Here is a 24,096-nt window from a genome sequence, read left to right as displayed (position 1 = left end):
TGACTAATAGTTTATGCTTCAAATATTTATCAATCTCATTTAAGGCACAGTGAATGGTTTTACAATACCCTGTTCTTGTATAACAAATGTAAAATTAGGGTTTTACCTTTCATTTCTGAGTTTTGGATAGAGATGATAAAACTGTCATTTTAAACCTTTCTAAATGTGCTTCAAAAGTTTGGCCAGCAAGATGTGTTGAATGAGTAGTCTCAGAAAAGAGCAAAAACACGTTGATTACATTAAATGCAGGCTAATAATTAACAGTAGCAAATTCTTATTGCAGAATGGGTTAACTAGAATCAGCTTGAATGAGGCTTGTTGAATGAAGTCAATGGGTAAATCTTGATGATTTTAAAGAAATGGTTGTGGAAGAGCAGCCAAAGTAAATATTATAAGAGTAAATATCAGACCTTAACAATAGACTAATTGCCTCTCGAAGCCAGCATGGTCTTAATGGGCTGAATGCCCTCCTGTGTAAACTAAAATGTTCCATGTAAATCTGTGTCTTGGATCCAGGAACAAAGCGAATGTTTAAGTAGACTTTAAAATTGATACCGGAACTTAAATGTGTGAAAGAATCAGATAAAGGGTTGTTCAGTGTTTATTTAAAGGTTTACTGGATTTTGTCTTCTTAATGACCTTGAAAATGAGCAGTTTATCAGATGACAACCTGTTCAGTAGGAATTGAGCTATTTTCATTTTTTTTAAGTTTTAAACTGGTTTCTTCTCAATTGCTACTGCACATTATGTGAATAATTTATCTGTGTGCATTTTGAAATGACTGAGGTAAAATGGTGTATTTTCTTAGCCAGATAATTTTAAGTCACATTAATATGTCTATATTTATTGAAAGTTCAGTTTAATGTATGTTACCTTGTCAGGAATGGGAGCAGTAATCTTAGAGAAATGTTTTAAATTGAAGACATAGATTGCAGATCTATTCCAAATGAATTGCTCGGTTAAATATGATTTTTTAAAACAGTGCAAGATAATTTTGGAAAGTCATATCTGGAGGTGAATGTATCAGTGACTCCACTTCAACTCCAGTGTCTTCACACCAAAATAGTAATAAATGTTATATTCTATGCACTCAAATGTATGAAGGCAAGCATGCCATCTGCCGCCTTCAGCCCTATCTGCTATGTTTCACTTCATGGGAACTACGTTCTTCAACCCCAAGGTTCCTGTTTATCAACACTAACCTCCCATTTGTAATATATGTCCAATCCCTATTTCTGTCTATAAAGTCTCAGCTGTTTGAAAGAACTGTTACTGTACAAACAATGCCTTCGTAAAAACATGCAAAACAGGATTACTATTCATTGTAACTCAGGTACATATTCACATAGATTCCCATTTAAGCCGTTTATACTCGAGTGTTCTTTGAAAAGCTCAATTTTTTCCTCATTTTGGAAACAGCTGTTTTCACCTATCTTTTACATATCTATCACACTGTCTTCTGAACTATTGTGTATGGTCAAAATTGGGAATTAAGTTGCTATATTTGCCACTGGAATTAAAACAAACCTTTGGTCAATTGTTCCTTTAAGCAATTATCACTTTCAAGAGTCACTGAAAGCTTGAGAATATGCACATCCTTGCACAGATGTGGCAAAATATCTTTGGAGAGATCATGGAATAGTATGATGGAAAGTCTTGGAGCTGACCTTGAGATAGAAGTTTTTGTTATGCAGAATGAACAGTGAAAATAGGGGTTAACTAGAAACCCATTTTCCATTGAAGGATCCCTTATTTAAAAATAAATAATGATAAATGGAACTGGCATTAGATACCAGTGAAATAAAAGTTTATTTATTTTAAAGAGAGACACTGGAGAGAAGAACAGTTCCCAACTTTACACTGCCACCCCACTCAACACCAATAAAACTGTGGAATTACCATGTCAGCTGTGGCCCAGTTTAACCTCTGAACCAGAAGGTGCTGGCTTTAAATTGAAATCTCAAGTACTTTGCACAGAAGATCCAGGCTCACATTGTGTTGCAACACTTTGACAGAGATGTGTTAAACTGTTGCCCTGCTTGCTCAGATGGATAAGAAAAATCTAACTGCAATATTTCGAGAAGATTGAGAAGTTACTCCGAGCCAATGTGTCCCTAATCAAAGCCACAGAACAGGATGGTTGGTGGGAGCTTGATGCAATTAAGTTAATAGGGTCTGGTGGAAATGGAGCTAAAATCAATAATCAGCTTATTTGTGAATATTGATTTTTGGGTCTCTGACTTTGATCTCGAGACATTTGAATGTATGTAACACGTGGCCAAATTCTAGGTTTATCTCTCAGCACTAGTGACTAGTTTTTTCTCCTGTCTTAACTTAGTTTACATATTTTGCCTGTAAAGATGAGGCTATCCAACACTAAACTTTTGTTCTTCAAAGTGGGAACGAAATATTAGAATGTTTTTTGAGGTGGAGAAAATAAAGCCAGGTGCATCAGTATTACAGTGGAGTAAAGGGGATTATAGAGGCATAAGTGAGGAGTTGGCCGCAGTTGATTGGAAAGGGGAATGCTAAATACACTAGCAGAGATGACACCAGAACCACAATGATGAGCTGTTGTGGACAATCTGGAAAGTGCGGGAGAGAAGATGAAGAAGTACTCTAAAGGGAGGATGAGACAACTGTGGCTGACAGGGGAAGTCAAGTACAGCATAAAGGGAAAAATATAACAAAAATTAGTGGGATGTTGAAGGATTGAGAAGCTTTTAAAAACAAACAGAAGGCAACTAAAAAAGCCATAAAGATGTAAGCTACCAAATAATATAAAAGAGGATACCAAATGTTTTTCAGATATATAAAGAGTAAAAGAGAGGTGAGGGGATATCGGGCCACTGGATAAAACCCTGGAGAAGAACTAGTAATGATCTTTTGAGAATCACTAGATTCTGGAATGGTTTTGGAAGACTGGAAAATTGCAGATGTCACTGCACTGTTTAACAAGGGAGGGAGGCAGAATAATGGAAATTATAGGCCATTTAGCCTGACTTTGGTGGTTGGAGAGATGTTGTAGTCTATTATTAAGGATGAGGTTGTTCTGGGGTATTTGGAACCACTTAGGACCAGAAGACATGGGAGCAGAATTAGGCCATTCAGCCCATTGAGTCTGCTCTGCCATTTCATCGTGACTGATCCCAGGTCCGACTCAACCTCATACACTTGCCTTCTCGCCATATCATTTGATGCCCTGACAGATCAGCTTCTGCCTTAAGTATACGCATGAACTTGGCCTCCACTGCAGTCTGTGACAGAGCATTCCACAGATTTACCACTCTGGCTAGAAAAAAAAATTCCTCATGATAAAATAGGCCAACATGAGCATGGTTTTCTAAAGAGGAAATCTTGCCTGACAAATCTGTTGGAATTATTTGAGGAAATAACAGGCTGGGTAGATGAAGGAGAGTCAGTGGATGCTGTTTATATGGATTTTCAGAAGGCCTTTGACAAGGTGCTGCGCATGAGGCTGCTTAACAAATTAAGTGCCCTTTTATTACAGGAAACATACTAGCACGGATAGAAGCTTGGCTGACTGGCAAGAGGCAAAGAGTGGGAATAAAGGGGGCCTTATTTGCTGTTTGGCTGCCGGTGACTAGTGGTGTTCTGCAGGGGTTGCTATTGGGATGCTTCTTTCATGCTATAGGTCATCGATTTGGATGATGGGATGGATGCCTTTTGGGCCAACATGGTGAATGTTAGAAAGATAGGTGGAATGGCAGGTAGTGTTGAGGACGAAGGGAGTCTAGGGAAGTGTATTGGTCATGTACTTTGGTGGAAGGAATAAAAGCTAAGACTATTTTCTAAATGGGAAGAAAATTCAAAATTCAGTGGCGCGCATGGAATTGGAAGCCCTCATGCAGGATTCCCTGAAGGTTAATTTGCAGGTTGAGATGGTGGTAAGGAAAGCAAACGGAAAGTTAAAATTCATTCTGAGAGGACTAGAATACAAGAACTAGGATATAATTTTCTGCCTTTATCAGGCAATGGTCAGACCACACATGGAGTATTGTGAGGAGTTTTGGACTCCTTATCTATGAAAGGCTGTGCTAGCATTGGAGAAAGTCCAGAGGATGTTCAGGAGAATGATTCTGGGAATGAAAGTGTTAATGTATGAGGAGTATTTGATAGGTCTGGACTTGTACACACTCCAGTTTAGAAAAATAAGGGTCGATCTCATTGAAGCCTATCAAATATTGAAAGGCCCGGACAGAGTAAATGTGAAGAGGATGTTTCCTAATGTGGGTGAGTCTAGGAACCGAGAGCACACCCTCATTGCCCTGAATTCATGAAAAATAATGTTTATTTAGGTTTCTTAACATCACAAGAAATAGAAAACTAATAATTCTTTTGTTTCAGCCAGATTTGTGCCTCAATACCGGAAGTAAAATATCAGGGGAAATATTTGTCTTTATTTATTGTTATAAAACTCGTACATGAGTATTGACCAATGGAATATTCAGAATTGCACTCATTTCCATTCACTGAAGAGGACATGCAGAGATGAAACACATACTGTACATGTCACCATGCAAGATGAGAAAAGTATTCACCACCCCCTCCCCCCGGAAGTGGATTTAATTTGGCCTTTTTGACACTTCCTTTTCAAATCTTATTATTATTATTATTATTATTATTATTAAAAAATACACAGGTATATCAAAGTAATAACACTTACAATGCCTCAAAAAATTATCTTAAAGATTGAAAATTTTTGTGAATAAAAAAAAACCCTACTAAGCAAGAAAAGTGAGAAAAAAACCCATTGAGGGCACAACCCCGGAGCCATGCGTCATATAGAAAGCTTCTAAAAATAAACATCAAACTGCCAACAAGAAGAAAAAATATATCAAAACAAAATTTACACTTAGATGGTGGAGGAAATCTATCAGTTAACTGAAATGATAGTAACGAGCAAATGAGCCCCATCTCTTCTCAAAATCAAATAAAGGTTCAAAGGTTTGACTTCTAATTTTCTCCAAGCTAAGACACAGCATCACTTGAGAGAACCATTGTGACAAAGTAGGAGCAGATATATCCTTCCATTTCAACAAGATGGCCCTCCTAGCTATCAATGTAACAAACGCAATAACATGTTGGTCAGATTAGGTGACTAATTATGTGACTTCTAAAACCAATTGACTGCACCAGCGATGATTTGGTGCATCATATTAAGGGGGGTGAAGACTTAGGCAATCAATTATTTTGTGTTTTATATTTGTAATTAAGTTAGATCACTTTCTAGAGAACTGATTTCACTTTGGCATGAAAGAGCTTTTTCTGTTGCTCAGTGAAAAAAACTAAATCTACTGTGATTCAATGTTGTAAAACAATAAAACGTGAAAACTTCCAGGGGTTGGGGGGGGGGGGAGCAAATACTTTCTATAGCCACTGTATATACAAACAGTTTCTGATAACTTTTGTACCAGACATATTTCTCTCACATTCATTCTTATAAACAAGATTGGGTGCAACCAACAATCAGAGAATTGCATTGAAGTTTCATTTAACAAGAGTTTAAATTTCACATTGAATAATTGCAGAGTGTGCCTTTGATGGGAATATCTAACCATGAATTTAAAGTGAATACAATCTCTGTTAATCCACATGACAGAGTATAGTATACACTCTGTATGGTGGAGAAACAGCCACCTTGAAAATTGGAGGACCTTTATTTCCTTTTTAATGTTTTAAATTTGGCTTTTTATATTCTGGTGCTGTACGCTCTCTTTGTCTTACTTAAATTTTATTCTTTAGATATTTATTGCACAAATTCTCATTCAAACTAAATGAACATCGTTTAACATGCTTGCAGAGATTTTTTTGCTATTTTTTAAATAGGCTTCTGCTTTGTTAATGTCCTTTCTCTGTCCTGCCCAAATAGCCATAGAGAGTTTTACCCCCGGTCACCTTTGTGGAGTTTCCCTTGGCTGCAGAGCGTTAGGAACACAGTATTGATCCCCATGACTGTCATATCCAGAGGGATGAAGGTGATGGATTTTTCAGTGTCAGGCTGCATTAACTGCTCTAATCATCAAGCCCGCAAACATTGAACAATCGGCCTCCTAACAAACTATTGACATGCTCTTCACATCCCCACAAAATCGCTGGACAAATGGCTCCCTAAGTTTCTGAGCTTTCAAATGAACAGTTGGTAATGAGACTCCCTCAATTTTACACACACACACACACACAATTCCTGTGTTTTAGACTTTATTCAGTTTCATATTCAGTGTACTTAAAAATACTACACTTATATTGCAACTGACCGTGATGTTTTGTGAAAAACTAAATTGTTTGGAACTCTAAATAATCTTGGCTGCTTTCCCACTTTAGACATCCAATGCCTGACTTTGACGTTTGCTTGTCTTGTGACAGTGCTTTCTCCCTGATTAGTTCTCTATGTGTTCATAGGATAATCTACAGAAAGCTAATAGTAAGTAATCAAGGGAAAAGATGCAGCATTATAATCACTACCCTAACAGTAACTCATATATATCTGCACCCTTATGCAAAAGCAGGCAGGTCCCAGGTAGTATGTTTGCAGAATAAAAATATCTCACTTTTGTTGGCATTAAGAATAATGAAAACACGAGAAGGCCAGCTAGCATAGCTGACAAGATTCTTACTCTGCAATGATAGTTGTTCCTCTTTGTTTTGTCATCTAGTCTATTCATGAATATGGCGTGAATGTTTGTTCAGAGGACCTCAGTCAGTCGAGGTGGGGGCGGCAGATGTATACACAACCAGGATGTGTGCAGTTAGGTGGATCCAGTTTAGGAGACCGTTACGTTCTCATTTGATATTTCCAGTTGCCAACTGAACAAACACAAGCGGCAAGGACATGTACGGAAAATGTATTAATTTATTGTGAGGGGTTGCTAGTGGAGGTGGGAATGTTTTCCATACACTCCAAGCTTTTTGGTGATGTCTAAAGGTGGCTGGAAGTGATAAGTATATTTGTTGTATTCCTACTTCTCAGCTGTTCCCCCATCCCATCATGTTATCTCCTCTCCCAATTTCTGTTTGTCGACCAACAAGAGTATGTTGACGAATGCTTAAGAAGTTTCAAAAGAGAAGGCAAAGACCAAAAGCTTCACACCATCAGGGCAGGAACCTCAGCCAAAGCCACAGTGGAATGACAATATTGAAGCCTTAGGAAATGTAAGTGAAAACAGCTGGATTTAACCAAGAGAGTTCATGTGGTGGCTGCCATATGTAATATTTCAGAAATATGCCAGAAATTTCAGTGATTATCTTTGCTTTCATGCATTGCTCAGAACAGTATACAGTGTGCAAAGAGACTTTTCACATGTTTTGTAATCAGGATGTCCACAAGTGGTTGGACTGTTGGGTTAACCTACATATTGCATGTATAATTAAGGAGTGGTTTTGTGCGGAGTAGTGTTGGGGGATTGGTAAACGGGCACGTGGGCAGTGGTGGTGTGGGAGACGTCATTAACTTTTGTTTCCTAATCAAAATAACTAAAATGCACCATTGAACTTGAGGAAATCCTACAGTAACTGCCTGAAGTTCCACTTCCCTTGTCCCTCTTTAGTTTCCTCTTTATCAGATCTATACCCTGGTTGTGCTGTACCTCTAGCCCTCAGCACTGTGTATTGTTGTGTGTGTTACAGCACTTGCTGCAATTTAAAAAATCAATGGTAGTAGAGCAGAAGACCAGCTCTAGAGATATCTGGACACTGGAAGAACACCTTCATTATGGTTATGACCTGTCCAGTCAACCCTCCTGTAGGTGTCCTGCGACATGTTTAAAATTTATCTCCTTTTTATGTTCCTGAGCTGGACATAAACTCACAGAATTGTACAGTACAGAAACAGGCCCTTCAGTCCATGATGGCCTTTATTTTGCCCATCTACACTATTCTAATTTACTTGCATGAGGTATGTCTTTCTATGCCTCCCCTAATTAAATGGTTATCTAAATGTCTCTTAAGCATAGTGATTGCCTCTGACTCCACCATTGCAGTGGATAAGGGTAAGTAAGAGTTTGATTTTGATAATGTTTTGACTTAATTGAGTAAATTTAATATGGAGTTAATTATTTTTAGTGTCCTTTCAGTTTTAAAATTTGTTCAAGCTGTTCAAGATATTTTTAAAAATTAACAATATTTTTATAATAAAATTTATTAGTCACTTTTGAGTGCTTGTGAGTATCAGATATGGTTGTCAAACTAAATGTGTGAATATATTAATGACCAGAAGGCCCTGTACTGTGTGTGGACCTAGCCAATCAGCTCATAATCAGTTTCCTGGAGTAAGCTGGTAGCGGGTGAGAAAACTCACGGGTGTGATTTAAGTGAATAGGGAGCCTGCCCACTTTGAAACAGTCCTTAAATCTGGAAAAATTACAAGTCCTCAAATCACTGAATATTAAATTGCACTTGCTGTAAGGAAACTTTCTCTAATACCTTGAATGCACTGAATTGTGAGGAGCAGAGAGTGAGGAACGCAACACCATGTACACAGAATGCTTGAAATGCCCCACAGACTATTTTAACAAGCTTATGTAGAAAACAATGTGCAGGGTAAGTAAGGACTCAAAATATTGATGTGCTTTATATCATTTAATAGATGGTGCTTTGAACAAAGTCCAAAGCTGTGACTTGGCAGTATCTTTAAAAGCATCTGAAAAAGATCACTAAAACAGTAGCCTAAATGGCATAAGGTTTTAGCTCATTGAACTTAAAAAAGAAAAGCCTTTTAAATTAATTGTGGGAGAGGAGCACAAAGGGAACTCCATGATCATGAAGCGTACCCTTGTCCTTTCTGAACGAGGATAAACTCTGAAGAGGAACTAGGAGATGTAATTCTAAATAAAGAATATCGCGGACGCAATGTAATTCATTTTTGCATCATTAAAGTGTCTTAAGGAACTAATTCACACTCACTGAAATAATTCAGTCTTAAATGAAACATTTTATAAAATGTCTGCAAACCACAGGATAGAGGTATGTCAGCTAATGCTTTGGTGGTGAAAATGGCCTATTGGTCTTGTATAGCCGGTTAAATAATTGGAGTAGTTCAGTTGCATAGCTTCCTATTTTGTGATCGAGAACTTTATACATTTCCATAAAATCATTTTAATAGCACTGGTGAATTCAGTTTGGATATCTTCTGTTCTGCATATTGATAGATGAGAGATTTACCTTTTAATTGTTTGATTTGTTCTGGTAAATGTAGTTAATGGATGTTACATTAACAACAAAGCCAATCATTTAGCTAGGATTGTTTTTAATAGTCGTTCTTTTAAAATGATCATTTGGTGAGGAGCATTTTTAAAGATTGTTGAGGGAAAATTGTGTTCAATAAGCACATAGTAGAAATGGTCGTTGTATAAGACAGAGGTCATTTTCAGGCCAACAAAATCTGAGTGATATTCTGAAATATTATTAAACACCATCAATGAAATAATTTGTTTCATTTCTGAAACTCGGGTCAAAGCTTAGAAAATGAAATGGAAAAACAGCTTTTACAAATAAATACCTCAAGTTTCTTTGGAATTGCATTTGAGTGAACTAGATGTGTGGACTGCCCCGATGTATTCTCCTACGTATTAGGAGAAAGGATAGTTCCCGATACTGGTAATCTGGCCTTGAAGATAAAGTTGCATTTTATCAAAATACCAGCAGGGCAGTTTCTGCCAATTAGAACAGGCAAGGCAGAAATTTCTTTCTGTGGCTGTATTAAATGGTGAAGAATCGTAACAGTAAAAACATACTGTCTTCCCAACAGTAAAATCGTAATCAAAGTCTGAAATATAAGTAACAGTTAAAGAGAAGAAATTGTAACATTTTACAACATTATTATTTTTGAAGCATTACTGATAAATAAAAGGACCATTCAGTACATTGATAAAACTACATATTCCCATTTTTAGTAGGTTTTCTAAAACGATGTGTTTATTTAAATTGAACTGCAGGAATTTAGGGTGCGCACTTCCTTCACTGTTTGAATTTAAAGGACATTCTCAGGACATGGGAATTTGCAGGACTGATGGGCCATCTGGTTAAGTGCCCATGCCTGTTCTCCGTCCTCGTCCTCTGTGATCAATGTGTGTTCTATGTTTTCCGCACAAGTGCTTCCTGCTGCCTGTTTGCTCGGGCACTAGGACCGCGCGGAACTCAATGGCCGAAGTGCTGAAAGTCAAAGCGATCCTTGCTCGGTGGATTGGAGTTTTGGTGGTTCTGGATACCCGCGTAGCGGCAGCGTAGTTCCCAACATCTGCAACTGTTTACGGTAAACCTGGAATTTTGCGAGCGGGAAATTAAACAGAAAACTGATTTTTTTTTGTCATAAACTAGTGAGAGGGGGTCGTATACTAGAATCTACAATAATGGGGAAATGGAGAGTATCAAAGCTAGCTACAGAAGAGAATATTTGAGCTTTAAAAAAGTAGAAAGTAAAAAGGATGACTAAACTAGGAAAGGGGGATAAGAGCTGGCAATGGTGAAGCAGCAGGAACCACAGTAACTGGGGGAAATGGCCTAAAGCAGAAAGGCCAAGGGAAGAGTGGGGAACCCTATTTACAAACTGAGATCAAGGAGTGAGATCAGGAACGATCTTTACCGAGTGGAGGATCTCTAGAAAAACAAGGATATGAACTGGAAAGGAATTGAATGAACGCGTTGAATAAAACATTTTTTTCTTGCAGAAAACTGAAATAATAGAGAAAGATATTGAAATTCTGGAGTGTACAAAATAAGCCAAGGAATTTTTTTAAAGGACCAGACTACGAGTGCACAGTTACATTGGAGAATGGGGAATTAACCAGAAGAACAAAAGTCCAATACTGTACATTGAATAACAGGAGAAGGAGCGGAGTGACCAGAGATGACAGAAATGGGTGAACTTACAGAGGAGGATCTGGACTTTTACCTCCAGAATCAGGTTGGTAGAGATTTGTGTGAGATGGAATATGCTGAACACCAGCAACAGAACAAAATATTCATGTTAAAGGGGAATTATTTGTATAGCCAGAATTATACTTTGTGCATTTTGTTAATAATATGCATCTGTATCCCTACACTTGTTGAACTTCCATCCATTAGAATGATTCTGGCAATTAATTTTTCATGGTTACTGCAACTCCTTATCTTACTGTATATTGCTGTAAATGTCAAGCTCCCATAACCAAAAGGAATTTTATTTATCACAACTGGCATTTACAACACACATGATTTTTTTTTAAATCCCCAGAAGAGTGTGACATCTGGGAATGAAACAAAATTGGCACCAAGCCAAGGGAATGATATTGGGGTAATTGAATAGATCCCCAGTCGAAGGAAGAGGTTTAAATACGTACCTTGAAGAAGAGAGATTTTGCAAAGGGAATCGTGACACTGAAAAAGTGATGGCTCAGCTTCCCAGTAATGGGTGAGATGAGATGCCATGCAGAGGAGTTCAGAGTTAGAGAAGCCTGGTATTTGCGGAGGTCAGTGGGGCAAGAGGAGGAAGAGAGAGGAGGATGAGGCCATGGAGGGATCAAACAAGAGCCCGCTCATTATGGAATTGAGATGCTGGTGGATTGAACCTAATAGAGGTCAGCTAGACCTTGCAATTCCTGAACAAACTCTTGTGTAAGTTTGGATGTGGGAAGCAGACATTATGGGTAAGTTTATGGAAGAGACAAGGCCTGGAAAGCTATGTGGTAGATTGATGAATTTACTGGAGGTTGTAGTAGGTGGTCTTGTTAGTGGGGAGAATAAACCTTTAGAAATTTAGTTCATCGTCCAACGCACCAAGTTTCAAACTGCCCAGTTCAGCTTCTCATCAGAGAATCTATCCTGGGCCCAACATATTGATGCACGCCAGAGGCTATACTTTATTAGGAGCTTGAGGGGATCCGTCATGTCAGCAAATACTCTGGCAAATTTCTACAGATGTGCTGTGGAGAGCATCAGTGTTGAGCATGGAGGCACCAGTGCACAGGGTTGTAGGTTCAGCTTGCCCCATCACGGGCACAAGCCTTCCTACTAATGAAGAAAGGTGGTGCTTCAAATAAGGTGGCATCCTCATGGAGGACCCTCACCATCTGGGACATGCTCTCGTAACTACCGTCAGAGAGGAGAACCAGGATCACACTCTCACTGTTTTATTAACTTTCTTCCCCTTTGCCATCAGATCACTGAATGGCTCATGACCTCACAGACACCGCCTTGCTTTTCTCCTTTTGCACTGCTTGGGTGTTTTGTTGTTGGAACTTGTAGTAATCTGTGCCGTACAGCTGCCACCAAGCAACAAATTTCACAACTTACATCAGTGACAGGAAGTCTGATTCTGATTCAGCTTGAACAGAGAAAGCCAGCAAGAATGCTTGTGTTTGTGTTTGTGTTTACAAGGTATGGCTTTGCTAGCCAGCTGACGTTGCCCAGCCCTGGCTGCTCTTCAACTCCCACTATTCATCGTGGCACTCCCCTGGTGCCATTGAGTAAGGAGTTTCAGGATGTGAGCATGTGCAATGAAAAGACAGCCCTAATTTTACAAGGTAGGGTGGTATATGATGCACCATCAATAACTCACTCTGAGACGTAAAAGCGAGGTATCGGCTTTTATTGACTGGAAGAAGGAACAAGCAGTGAGTGACCACCATACTACATCCTGGAGACTGAGAGGCCGGGCTCAGACCTCAATCGCCTTTATACAGGGGTCTGTGGGAGGAGCCACAGGAGCAGTCATCAGGGGCGTGTCCAGACAGGTATATGTAGTTCACCACAGTATATGACCTGAAAGGACGCTTGCAGGTAGTGACATTCACATGCTTCTGGTGAGCATGACACCCAGTCATGGCTTTGGGTGATGCTTTGATAAGTGCTGTGGTGCACTTTGGAGATGAGCAACTCATGTCGGACTAACCCTATTGAGGTGACTAAAATGATAGTCTGATATCCATGCAATGTACATGTATGGATTTCCAGAGAGTATTTGATGTGGCTCTTTAAAAGATACTGTTGCTAAAAGTTGTTTATTAAGCCAAAATCAGCAGATTCTGGAAATCTGAAATGATAATACAGGTCAGGTAGCACCTGTGGAGAGAAAAACAGTTTTGTTTCAGGTTAATACTTATGCTAGGCAAGTCATTGGTTGACTGAGAGACACCAGGATGAAATGGCAGATTGCAAAAATCCTCAATGGAAGCCTCACCTACTTCTGAATAAATTGGATAGAGTCTTTCTCAGCCAGATATGGTAATAACTCAGATAGGCTGTATTGTTTTAATACAACTTTAAGTTTTAAATTGCAATTAATGAACAATTGAGCAAAGTTATAGCAAATGGAATTTAATGCAGACAAATCTGAAGTCATCTATTTTATCCCAAACAAATGCAAAACAGGGTACTTTCTAAATGGTGATAAACTAGAAATGAAAGTCCAGAGAGAACCAATGGTTGGAGTGATTGATGTCCTTGTCAAAGATAGGTTAAGAAAATAATTAAAACAAAGTGACATCTGGTATTTAATATCTGGAATTTTTCTTCTTACGGAATGATGGTGTCACTCATTAGGCCAGTATTTTACATCCACCCCAAAATGATCCTGGATGGAGCAGTCTGACATGTCCCATAGTCGTGTAAAAATTAGACTGGACAAGGATGTCAAGTTTCCTCCCCTGCAGAATATTACTGAATGTGGGATCTCTTTTACCTCAATTGTTTAGTGGTCTCCATGTTAGACTTTTATTCCAGAATGTGTTTGCTTAATCCAATTTAAATTTCACATCTGCTGTAGTAGGATTTAGACGGGTGTCTCCAAATTCTTTATAGAGGCTTCTGCAATTTAACTGTTTGCTTTACTGCACCCCTCTCACAAAATATTGCAGCAGAGCTGCATCTATAGTACGTACAGGGTACATCTGTAGGTTTTCGCGAATAAAACGACTTTTTATTTCTAGTACTCCAAAACCTGAACACAAAGCGTGGTAACCGAACTTCGTGTAATTTTGTCATCACGTCAAACCAGCCTTTTAAGGTGAGCCCCAACACAATGTCGGTGGTTGTGAATTATGTACGTTTTCACCAATTACATTACCGTACAATATCATTGGAAACAGTTGTAGGCGCCAAGCCTCATGAAAGATGTTTTGGATTTGGAGAGAAGTCCGTAAGATTACCAGGAAAATACCCAAACTCATTGAGTAAAACTGTTACGAGAGGTTACACCTTCCATGAAAGTATTCCTTGGAACTTGAAAAGTTCGAGAGATTGAAGAGAATTAAGAGAAGCTGAGGCAATGAAAACTATTTCCAAAAGAAACTATTTCCACTGGTAGAGCACACGACTGAGTAGTGAAGATTCAGGATATCTTTCTGGCAATCACAATTTATGATATGTTAATTCTTAAGTTTGTACCCATGCTAGATGTAACCAACCAAAAGTATTAATTAATATCTGAAACAAACCCAGAGAATGCTGTAAATTCTCATCATGTCGGGCCATGTCTGTGGTAAGAGAAACTGAGTGACCGTTTCAGGTTGAAGCTTCGTCACAGCTAAAAAAAAAGAGGTCAAATTAGCTGGTAATTTTGCAGAAAGTGTAGGGGAGGAGGATGTTCAAGATTGTTTCATTTAATTTCCAGTATTTAATATCATTTCCCATACACAAGTGTAAAGGACCAGAATCATGTTTAATATCACGGGCATATGTTGTGAAATTTGTTAACTTAGTGGCAGCAGTACAATGCAATACATAATAACGGGAAAAATTGTGAATTACAGTAAGTATATGTTTTAAATAGTTAAGTTAATAAGTAGTGCAAAAATAGAAATAAAAAAGTAGTGAGGTAGTGTTAAGGGGTTAATGTCCATTTAGGAATCAGATGGCAGAGGGGAAGAAGCTCTTCACTGAGTGAGTGCCTTCAGCCTTCTGCACCTCCTACCTGATGGTTGCAGTGAGAACAGGGCATGATCTAGGTGATGAAGATCCTTAATGATGATTGCCGCCTTTTTGAGCCACTGCTCCTTGATGCTGTCCTAGATACCATGGAGGCTAGTGCTCATGTTGGAGCTGCCTAAGGTTACAAGTCTCTGCAGCTTACTTCGATCCTGTGCAGTAGCCCCCCCCCCCCCCAACAATAACCTATGGTGATGCAGCCAGTTGGAAGGCCAAACAGAATGAAATAATTGTTTCTCTGGATCTGATGCTGCGCCAAAAAAAAATGCAGTAAGATAAATAATGCAAAAAATATTAATATTTAAGATAGCTTGTATACATGGATTGAATGCATGTCTGTAAAGTGATGCTAGGCACTAGAATGCCTGTACATAAGGTGACTGACTCAAAATGATAAAGTAGGGGTGGTGAGGATTGTGGAAGGGTGTATTGGTGGGTGGACGTGTTGATCAGCATTACTGCCTGGGGAAATTAACTGATTTTGAGTCTGGTGGTCCTGGTATGGATGCTATGTAGCCTCCTTCTTGATGGGAGTGGGGAAAACAGTCCATGAGCAGGGTGAGTGTGATCCTTCTTATGTTCCTGTCCCTTTTCTGGCACCTTTCTGTATATATGTCCTTGATGATAGGTAGGCGGGCACCGATGATGTGTTGGGCAGTTTACCCTACCTGTTGTAGAGATTTTGATTGGGTAAAACTGGGATAACCATGGGGATAAGTTGGAAACATGGTTATCTGATCAATGAATGAATGGGAGAGCTTAAAGGATGAGAAAATAGATGGAAGAATGTGAGAGTTACAAAATACAGACCGGGAGGACGAGGAAGCAGGTGGTCAAGCTAGGCACGTCGTTCACTCCCAGAGGGGGCAAAGGAAGGGGCAAATATTAAAGTTATGTGACTGATACAGACCAAGGATCTCTCACGACCAGACTGTGCAACAGTTTCTTCCCTCGAACCATCAGACTCCTCAATACCCAGAGTCTAGACTGACATCTACATCATTTATTATTATATTGAAATTGTCCTCTACTGTGCCTATTTATTCATTAATTATTGTACTGCCCTGAACTGTTTTGTGCACTTTATGTAGCCCTGTGTATATCTGTAGTCTAGTGTAGTTTTTGTGTTGTTTTACATAGTCTAGTGTAGCCTTGTGCTGTCTCACATAGTCTAGTGTAGTTTTTGTGTTGTTTTGTGTAGCACCAGGGTCCTGGAGGAACGTTGTTTCATTTTTATTGTGTACTGTACCAGCAGTTTATGGTCAAATGACAACAAAAAGTGACTTGACTTGACTTGAAGTTATAGAGTTCAATATTAAGTCCAGAAAGCCCAGATGGAAACTTAGCTGCTGTTTCTTAAGCTTGAGTTGGGTTTCACTATGACAGTGCAGGATAGGTTAGAGTGGGAGTGGGTGAGGAATTAAAGTGGCAGGCGCAGGGTCACCATTGGGAACTAAGCACAGGCACTCCGCAAAACATACACCCATTCACTGGTTTCCTCAGTGTAGATGAGAACATATTGTGAACACTGAATAAGTACGCACGGCAGAAAGAAGTGCACGTGAATCATTGTCAACCTGGAAATACAGTTTGAGTCTCTGGATGGTGGAAAGGACATTTCCTGCGCTTGTACGGAAAAGTGGTGTACGAAAGGACAGGGGATGGATGGTAGATTGGGGTAGGTAGGGGCTGGTAGGAACAGGGGAGTGGACCAAAGAGATCATATAAAGAACCCTGTCACTGTGAAATTGCTGAAAGGGTAGCGGGGAGAAGGGACTAGCTGCCTGGTGGTGGAATCTCTGATAAGTAGTGGAAATTGTGGAGAATGATCATTGAATGCAGTGGCTGGTGAAGTCTGGGGAACTCTACCCTTGTTCTGCCCCAGATGAAAGAAGGTAGGACATGGATGAGATGTGGTCAAGGCTTGATTGAATGAATATAGAGTAACGGTGAGGGTATGAAGTTGGGTTACGGAATGTGCTTTAAGGCAATATGTTGATATTCTTCAAATTCACTTTTGGGAATGGAGCTGATGGGAAGGGAACCCATTCCATAAATAACATGTAATCCCTCCTGATTTTTCAAAATGCGGCTAACAAAATGAATGATCTTTCAGCTGTTTTTCAGGGTTATGGGAATATTGAGGGGGTACAATAATCCTGAATAATGTTCTGACAGGAAAGCTTTGACCATTGGACCCATCCTCCACAATTGTCTCCTTAAACTTCTAGAGTTCAGTAGCCACCTTTGAGAATCGCTTTGTTTTATGAAGTTATATACATAAAAATACCCTCATGAAAAGATGGATCTTCCTGCAAGTATAGCATATTGAAGGGATATGGTGATGGTTAACATTAACTGCTTGCCTCCAGGGAAGTTGACCAGTCCTGCTGAAGGGCCTTGGCCTGAAACAACAGCTGTACTCATTTCCATAGATACTGCCTGGCCTGCTGAGTTCCACCAGCATTTTGTGTGTGTTGCAGTAGACTGTTGATTAATTGGTTGTCTTGCTAAAGGAACTCCCTCTAAAGCTATTTTACTTTTCATTGGCTGAATATATAGCGCTAAACAGCCCTTATTTAAACTGTGGGAGACTGCCACATGGTGCAGAATAGAGTGCATTTTGTATCTCTCATTTTACACTGCTGAATATGTCCAAACAAAGAAGTATATCTTGTTAAAGAAAATCTCTTTTACAATTCATTGAAGCAAAAATTGACTCAAACCCGATTCTTCTTAGATTTCTTTTTCACTTGCCTGTCATTTTTAGAATTTAGAAGTCCCCGCTTGAGGCCCCTTGCTGTGTAAGAAAAATACTTTGCAAACACATTTTCATGTTTATGATGTTGGCTTTATTTAAAATAAACAATGAAAGGTTTCTTTTGTGAAATTTATTGTCAATCAAAGTGTCGCTGATTGGACTCGCAGTACCTAATTCAGTGTTAATGCATAAACAACCTGTGAGTTTTAACACAGGCTTTTTAACTTGGAGTGAGTGTGTTGAATGAAACAGTCAGTAGTAACTTATTAATAGTATAAACATTACTCATTTAACCCCTCTGAGACGACTGATCATTGCACTGCCCGATGCACAGCAGTCATGCAGGCAGAAACATACAAAATGGTGAGTATGTTTGACTTTTAAATAGTTTGCCTACTTCTTATAAACCACCATTTGTACTGGGCAGCGTGCTTTATATTTTTCATCATTTCACTTTTAAAAGTGTGATGGTGTTCTCTCAGATGCACCCACATCTGGAATGAAAGCTATTGTCCATTTCCCTCCACAGATACTACCAGGCCTGCTTAGTTCTCCAGTGTTTTGTTTTCACCCTGAAAACCCACCTTGTTCACCGGAAAGCTTAACTTATAGCATGTTTTTAAATGAATTAAATTATGTCAGTACATTAACGAGAGCAATATCCTGTGGTCTGGAAAATCTTCCATTCTTCTTCCACAAAGTCCATAGAGTGCTAGATGATCTGAGTTTTACTGTGTCAATTTCTCTGCTATCCCTTAGTTGTGAGTAAAGTTCTCCGAATATTTTAAAATTTCATTTGTACTAACAAGTACCTGTTCAAACAGCTATGTAGGTATGATTGGTTGATGTGTTTAAACACAGAAGTAGAAGATACAAGACAATTCTGATGACTCACAGAATCGTACTTAACTGGTATCCCCAACATGTCTGATGGTATATTTCAGTACAATAAGTGGCCTCTTACTCTGGAGGGAATATGAATTGTCTAATTGATTCCTTTAACAGGTGGATTTGCGACGTCGAAAAGTTTCCAAGACTGAGGAAGAAGTTTATACCATTGTGGAGAAGCTGACTTCAGTGATCAGCACAGAAGACAGTCGTTTTCAGCCCATTTCTCATTCTGGAATTAATAATGAAAATATTAAGGTAAATTACAAATTATTATCTATGCTAACTTCAAAATTATAACAGTTTCTAAGCAAATTATATCAGGAGCAAGGAAGTTGAACCCCAAGGTAATCAGTGAAGAGTATTTGAATGCAATTACTGAGTGAGCAGATATAACTGCCAAAGTCCAATTTGAAATGCATTTGTTACTTTAAATGATAATTATAAAGTAATATTGTTAGATGTCAGTATGAGGCATGGTAACAAGTGATATTTAAGGTATCACTTCTGTACTGTGAACAATAGAGATGGTTGCTTCAGTGTATGAGAGCCAAGTTAATTGGTTCAAGACACACAACTATTCCTTTCTGTAAGTGATTAATTGTATTAGTTTTCTGCAAGAATGTGTCCTTTACCAATGGAAAGTCATGACTGTGATTGAAAAGGCTATGGTTAAGTGAAAGATGTTGATTAGTAGATTTCCATTCTTGGAAAGAAAATGAGAATGAATTGAATTAGATATTAACTTTAAATGCTTGGAGAATGTGAATGTTCATGATGTATGTACCATATATCATTGAAAGCATCAGGCATGTTTATTTTTTAACCAGGAAAGACTTCGAAAGTTGCATTTTGAAATGTGGCATCATCTCTGGTGGGAAATGAAGAGTTGACATTTTGGGCTGGAATGGAAGGGCAGAAGCCAGAATAAAAGGGAAGGCAGAGGGTGAGGAGCAAGATTTGGCAGGTATTAAGTGAGTCCTGGTGAAGGGGAAAGGCAGGAGGATGGGGGAGCTGCAAAGAAAAGGGGAATGATGTGAGAAGCTGGAAGATGACAGATGAAAAAAGAAGAAAATATCTGATGGGAGAGGACAGTGGACCATGGAAGAAAGGAGGTGGGGAACTAGAGGGGATGGCATGTTGTGAAGGCCGGAGAGGAGAAAGAGAAGGGGTATATCAGTGACAGGGATAAGAGTAAGCAAAAGGGAGAGACCACTATCAGTTTGGAGACTACCAAGAAGAATTATGAAATGTTGCTCTTCCAATCTATGTCTGGCCTCAAATTGGTAGTAGAAGCAGCTGTGGACAAACATGTCAGTCTGGGAATGGGAAGTGGAATTAAGATGGCTGGCCACCAGGAGATCCTAGCAGTTATGGCAGATGAAATGAAGGTACTTGACAAAGCAATGGCCCAATCTGCTTTGGTTCTCACCAATGTAGAGAAGGCTGCACTGGGAACACTGATTGCAATAAGTAGAGAGTGGAGAGGGGAGATGAATGGTAGATGTGTCTCGTATCAGGCACTGAAACTGACATGCCTGTTCACAGCCACGACTGCTCGTTGAGTGAGCTGCGGATTGGAGTAGCAATATCCATTTTGATAATCTCCAACCTGATGCCAGTTTCTTTCCCCCTTTTGTTTCCCTTATCTCCGTGGCTCTGTTACCCCCTTCTCCTTCCCCTGCCCCTCCTTCATGACCTGCCCATCACCCACACCTTCCTCCTTCCTCCTCCCTTTTATTCCATGGTCCACTGTCGTCTCTGATAAGATTCCTTTTTATTCACAAATCACTTCTCAGCTTCACATATAATTCCCCTTTTCCACCCTCCTGCCTAAATCCTACTCAGTTGGATTCACCCATCACCTGCCTCTAACCTTGTATTCTGGTTTCTACTCTTTTCCTTCCAGTCTTGAAGAAGAGCTTTGGTCAGAAAGGTTGACTGTTCATTTTCCTCCATAGATGCTGCCTGACATGCTGAGTTTCTGCAGTCTCTTTTGTGTCTTATTTTGAGGCTTGTTATGTTACTTCACGAGCACTTTAAAATACAATCATGAAATGAAGCAGCAGTTCCTTCTCCTCGGCTGTGATCAGTTTGTTTATCTCCCTTGTGGTTTTTCTCTTTATATACTTCCTAACTGTTGGTCTGATTTTACATATTGGTGGTTTAACAAATTCTTTAATGGTTGTCCACTCATATCAGCTTTACATACCAGTTGTACAGCTCACATGATTTGCAGGTGTTGGAATATGTAACATTTGCTTGTGCTTGAAGACAGGTGGCATGACAATTGAATTTCTTTACTTGACGCAATGACAAAAGCCAATTCCGCATTATCATTGGTGTTGCTAGCTGATCTATCAGGCCCACTGGCTCTTTCTTTACTGAAATATCATTTCACATTTTTTTTTAGTTTTGCGTACTGTATGTAAAGCAAGTTAAGAATTTTGGGAAACTCCTTCAGGTAATCATTTAATGCCAGAAGTGAAGGATGCAAAGACTCTAGGATCATTCCACAGACATTGTGATGTTCCAACTGGCAACTGATTTCTGTAGAATAATGTGATAAAAAGGCAATGAGAATTGGTTTCACTTAGCTGTATTTATTTTGAAGCATTAATCAATAATGTAAAAATTGCAGCAAAATACTGTACATTTACCAAATACATCTCTAGTGGATTTGTTAATACACCTAATACATCTCTTATGGATCTGTTGTCTGTTCTCAGGATGAGGTTTTCCATTCTAGATCATTTGTGATTTTTCTCCTTTTTCAAAGAACAGGGTTTCATACCCACCACCATCGCCCACATCGCCTCCGTTTCGCTCTCACACTTTCCTCCTGCTGCCATAGCAGGAGTAGGGCTCACCTTGTCCTTTCCTACCACCCCATGAGGCTCTGTACCCAGCTCATTACTCTCTGTAATTTCCACCATGTACAATGGGATCCTATCACTAAGAGCAACTTTCCATTACCCCTCCCCCCCCCCCCCACCCTTGGCTTTCCGCAGGTGACTCCCCTCTTCACTTCTCTCTCCCAGCACTTCTCCCTGCAAGTGGGACAAGTGCCACTTCTCTCTTTTTCCATTCCCCATTACAGAAGTGCCTTCTCTCTTTTTCCATTCCCCATTACAGTTTCCCTCTCAGCCCTTCTCTTCTCCTCACCTGCCCATCATCTCACTCGAGTACTCTTCTATGCTCCATTGTCTTATATCAGATTCCTTCTTTTTCAGTCCTTTGCCTCTTCCACTGATCACTATCCAGCTTCTCACATCATCTCCACAAACCACTTTCCCCCTCACCTGGTCTCACCTATCACCTTCCAGCTTGTAATCCTTCCTCCTCTCCCCTGCCCCCACAACAGCTTATTTTAGCTTCTTCCCCCTTCCTTTTCAGTCCTGATGAAGGGTCCTGGCCCAAACCATCAACCATTTATTCCCCTCCAGTGATGCTGACTGACCTGCTCAGCAACTTCAGCATTTTGTGCATGTTGTGTTTGTTAAGGATTTATCTTCTCTGGGCATCGCCGCCTCATTGAGGTGGAGAGGCTTGTGAGATCCTTAGAGTGATGCAGTCTGGAATTTAGCTCCTGGTAAAGTCACCCATGGCAGAAAGGTCAAGAGGGAGGTTCTAGACAAAGAGCAATCCAACCAAGACCTCAACGGTGGAGCTGGTGGAAGAGGACGACACATCACAATGGCAGTGAAGGCAGAGGAAGGTTGTAGCGAGTGAAAGGTCTCCAGTCATCTTGCATCCCATGCCACTGGACCCTGACCCCAATCTGTCAAGGACCATGTGGTGGCTGCCCATGTGTCAGCCTTGGCAGGTTAGACAAAGTCACGCACAGGCCTTCTCCAGTAAGGGAATCTACCCTGGCACCCTGGATTAAGTTCTGTTTTGATCGGCAAATGGTGAAGGGGGAAGGTTTGGGAGGTCTGGAAGCCCCTCAGAATAGGTGCATCCTGGATAAATTTCGACAGCCACCTGAGGACCCACCAATAGACATCCCCTTAGGAGAACATCAAACTCGACTTGAGAAATCACACTACTACTATAGATTACATTTATTGACTTTTCCAAAGGGTTAGGATTTCTATATTCTTTCAAATATTTTGTTCTGAGTAATCATGTATAGGATATTATTTGTCCATTTTCCAGCATTATGTTGATATTTTATACCCTGCAGGTTTTTGGTGTCCTTTCTAGGTACGTGCCTCTCAAAATCAAAGCTACAAACATTGGAGATGGAACTGAATTATTTTCCTCTGCTGTTTGCATTTGGGAAACTGTTGTTTAACTTAATGAAATTGAAAGGAATTCAATTTGGCACTGTCAAGATTAAACTTCTAGTTAATGATGCGGCGTTGCAATGTTTTTGTTTGCTTTTCTCTTTTCTTCCTGAGGGAAAATGTTCTTTTGACACCTGTACACATTCCAGCCACATATTTATTTTAAAGCACGTTGTGTTAGGAGCAAAAGATCTTTAAATAATTATCACCAGCATACTTTGACCTACTCGTAACTCCCTCACATGAGAGCAGTTGGCATCAATATTGTCATTTACTTCTACTCCCTTTTCGGGCCTGAAATAAGGTGGACTTTGGGATCTAGGATGGAACTGATCTAGGTATAAAAGGCTGATATTCATGGGCTCTGCATGATATCTGACAATAGTGGGTAATCTTACACAGTTGCTTCTTGTATGGTCAATACTATAACTGTTTAGGTTTTTGCTAGGGTACACTACCAACCTGCCTGTTTATTCATAAAAGCTTGATTGCTACTTTAATGTACAAATTGGGACGACTGCAGAGTGGCCACTAAGCAAATGCAGAAGTCTTCAACTGACGTTCTTGAGTAGGTGGAATGGTAAAGGGATGGTTGAGTGTTTCATGTTGAAAAAAACAAGTGTGGCAAACGTCAGTAAAAATTATCCAAACTTTCATGACCTCCGATGCTGAGTGCAGGTTGCTGGTGCTTGGTTGTCTGTTGACGGAGTGAAGCCCTTCCTGTTTGCAAGTCTCTGGTGTTTTTGGAAACACTTTTGTTGTATGTTGTATGCTGAACACAAGGGGCAGTGGCCACCGCTGCAAATCCCATAGTGTCCTTGCTGCGACTACTAATGTCCATTAGAAAAGTAGAGAACCGACCAGTTAAAAGTCTATGACAGACATTTTGCAATGCAGACTACACAATGTGTGGCTTTGATGGCACTCTGGAAGGAGACAGATATTTAGAAATGCTACTAGGTTGTGGTGACTTCAATAGTCAGGAGTGCTAAAGAAGGACATGTCAGAGTTCACCCAGTCTCCTCCGGCAGCACACCCAGCGATTCCAGGAAAGGGGTGTGTGCTCCCACCACTGCTTCTCGTGTTATCTGCAGCTGCTCTTTTTGATTTGAACACTGACAGTACAAATGTTCTCTGAAAGGGTTTAAACTAGGACACCGTGGCCTGCATCTATATCTATCTTGGCTTGTTTACCTCTGGGAAAGAAATAGCAGCAGAACCATCTTTTTGTCCTTCAAT

The 24,096-nt window shown here is 39.8% G+C and overlaps 1 protein-coding gene and 1 long non-coding RNA gene across 8 annotated transcripts in view; one reads left to right on the top strand and one right to left on the bottom strand.

The window, feature by feature from the left end:
• Positions 1–24,096, top strand: part of mab21l3 (mab-21-like 3) — a 54,578-nt gene that overhangs the window by 4,460 nt on the left and 26,022 nt on the right. For 3 of the 5 annotated variants that reach the window (XM_073045471.1, XM_073045469.1, XM_073045467.1), the window contains exons 2-3: positions 10,686–10,921; positions 18,686–18,826. In XM_073045471.1, coding sequence (XP_072901572.1) covers positions 10,865–10,921; positions 18,686–18,826 — 198 coding nt within the window. In that variant the 5' untranslated portion in view covers positions 10,686–10,864. Of the gene's footprint in view, positions 1–10,137; positions 10,271–10,685; positions 10,922–17,969; positions 18,044–18,685; positions 18,827–24,096 lie in introns of those variants that run through there. The other 2 variants (XM_073045468.1, XM_073045470.1) reach the window with 2 other exon arrangements.
• Positions 17,749–24,096, bottom strand: part of LOC140727753 (uncharacterized) — a 55,141-nt gene continuing 48,793 nt past the window's right edge. For 2 of the 3 annotated variants that reach the window (XR_012098916.1, XR_012098918.1), the window contains exons 5-6: positions 20,797–21,118; positions 17,749–18,800 (exon numbers count right to left, since the gene is read on the bottom strand). This is a non-coding gene — a long non-coding RNA (uncharacterized lncRNA). The remainder of the gene's footprint in view (positions 18,801–20,796; positions 21,119–24,096) is intronic. The other variant, XR_012098917.1, reaches the window with a different exon arrangement.

This window comes from Hemitrygon akajei, chromosome 5 (genome assembly GCF_048418815.1).
Source record: "Hemitrygon akajei chromosome 5, sHemAka1.3, whole genome shotgun sequence".
In the NCBI taxonomy this organism is placed as follows: Eukaryota; Metazoa; Chordata; class Chondrichthyes; order Myliobatiformes; family Dasyatidae; genus Hemitrygon; species Hemitrygon akajei.
Note: the sequence above shows the minus strand (reverse complement) of the source record. Positions and strands in the feature narration are given on the sequence as shown.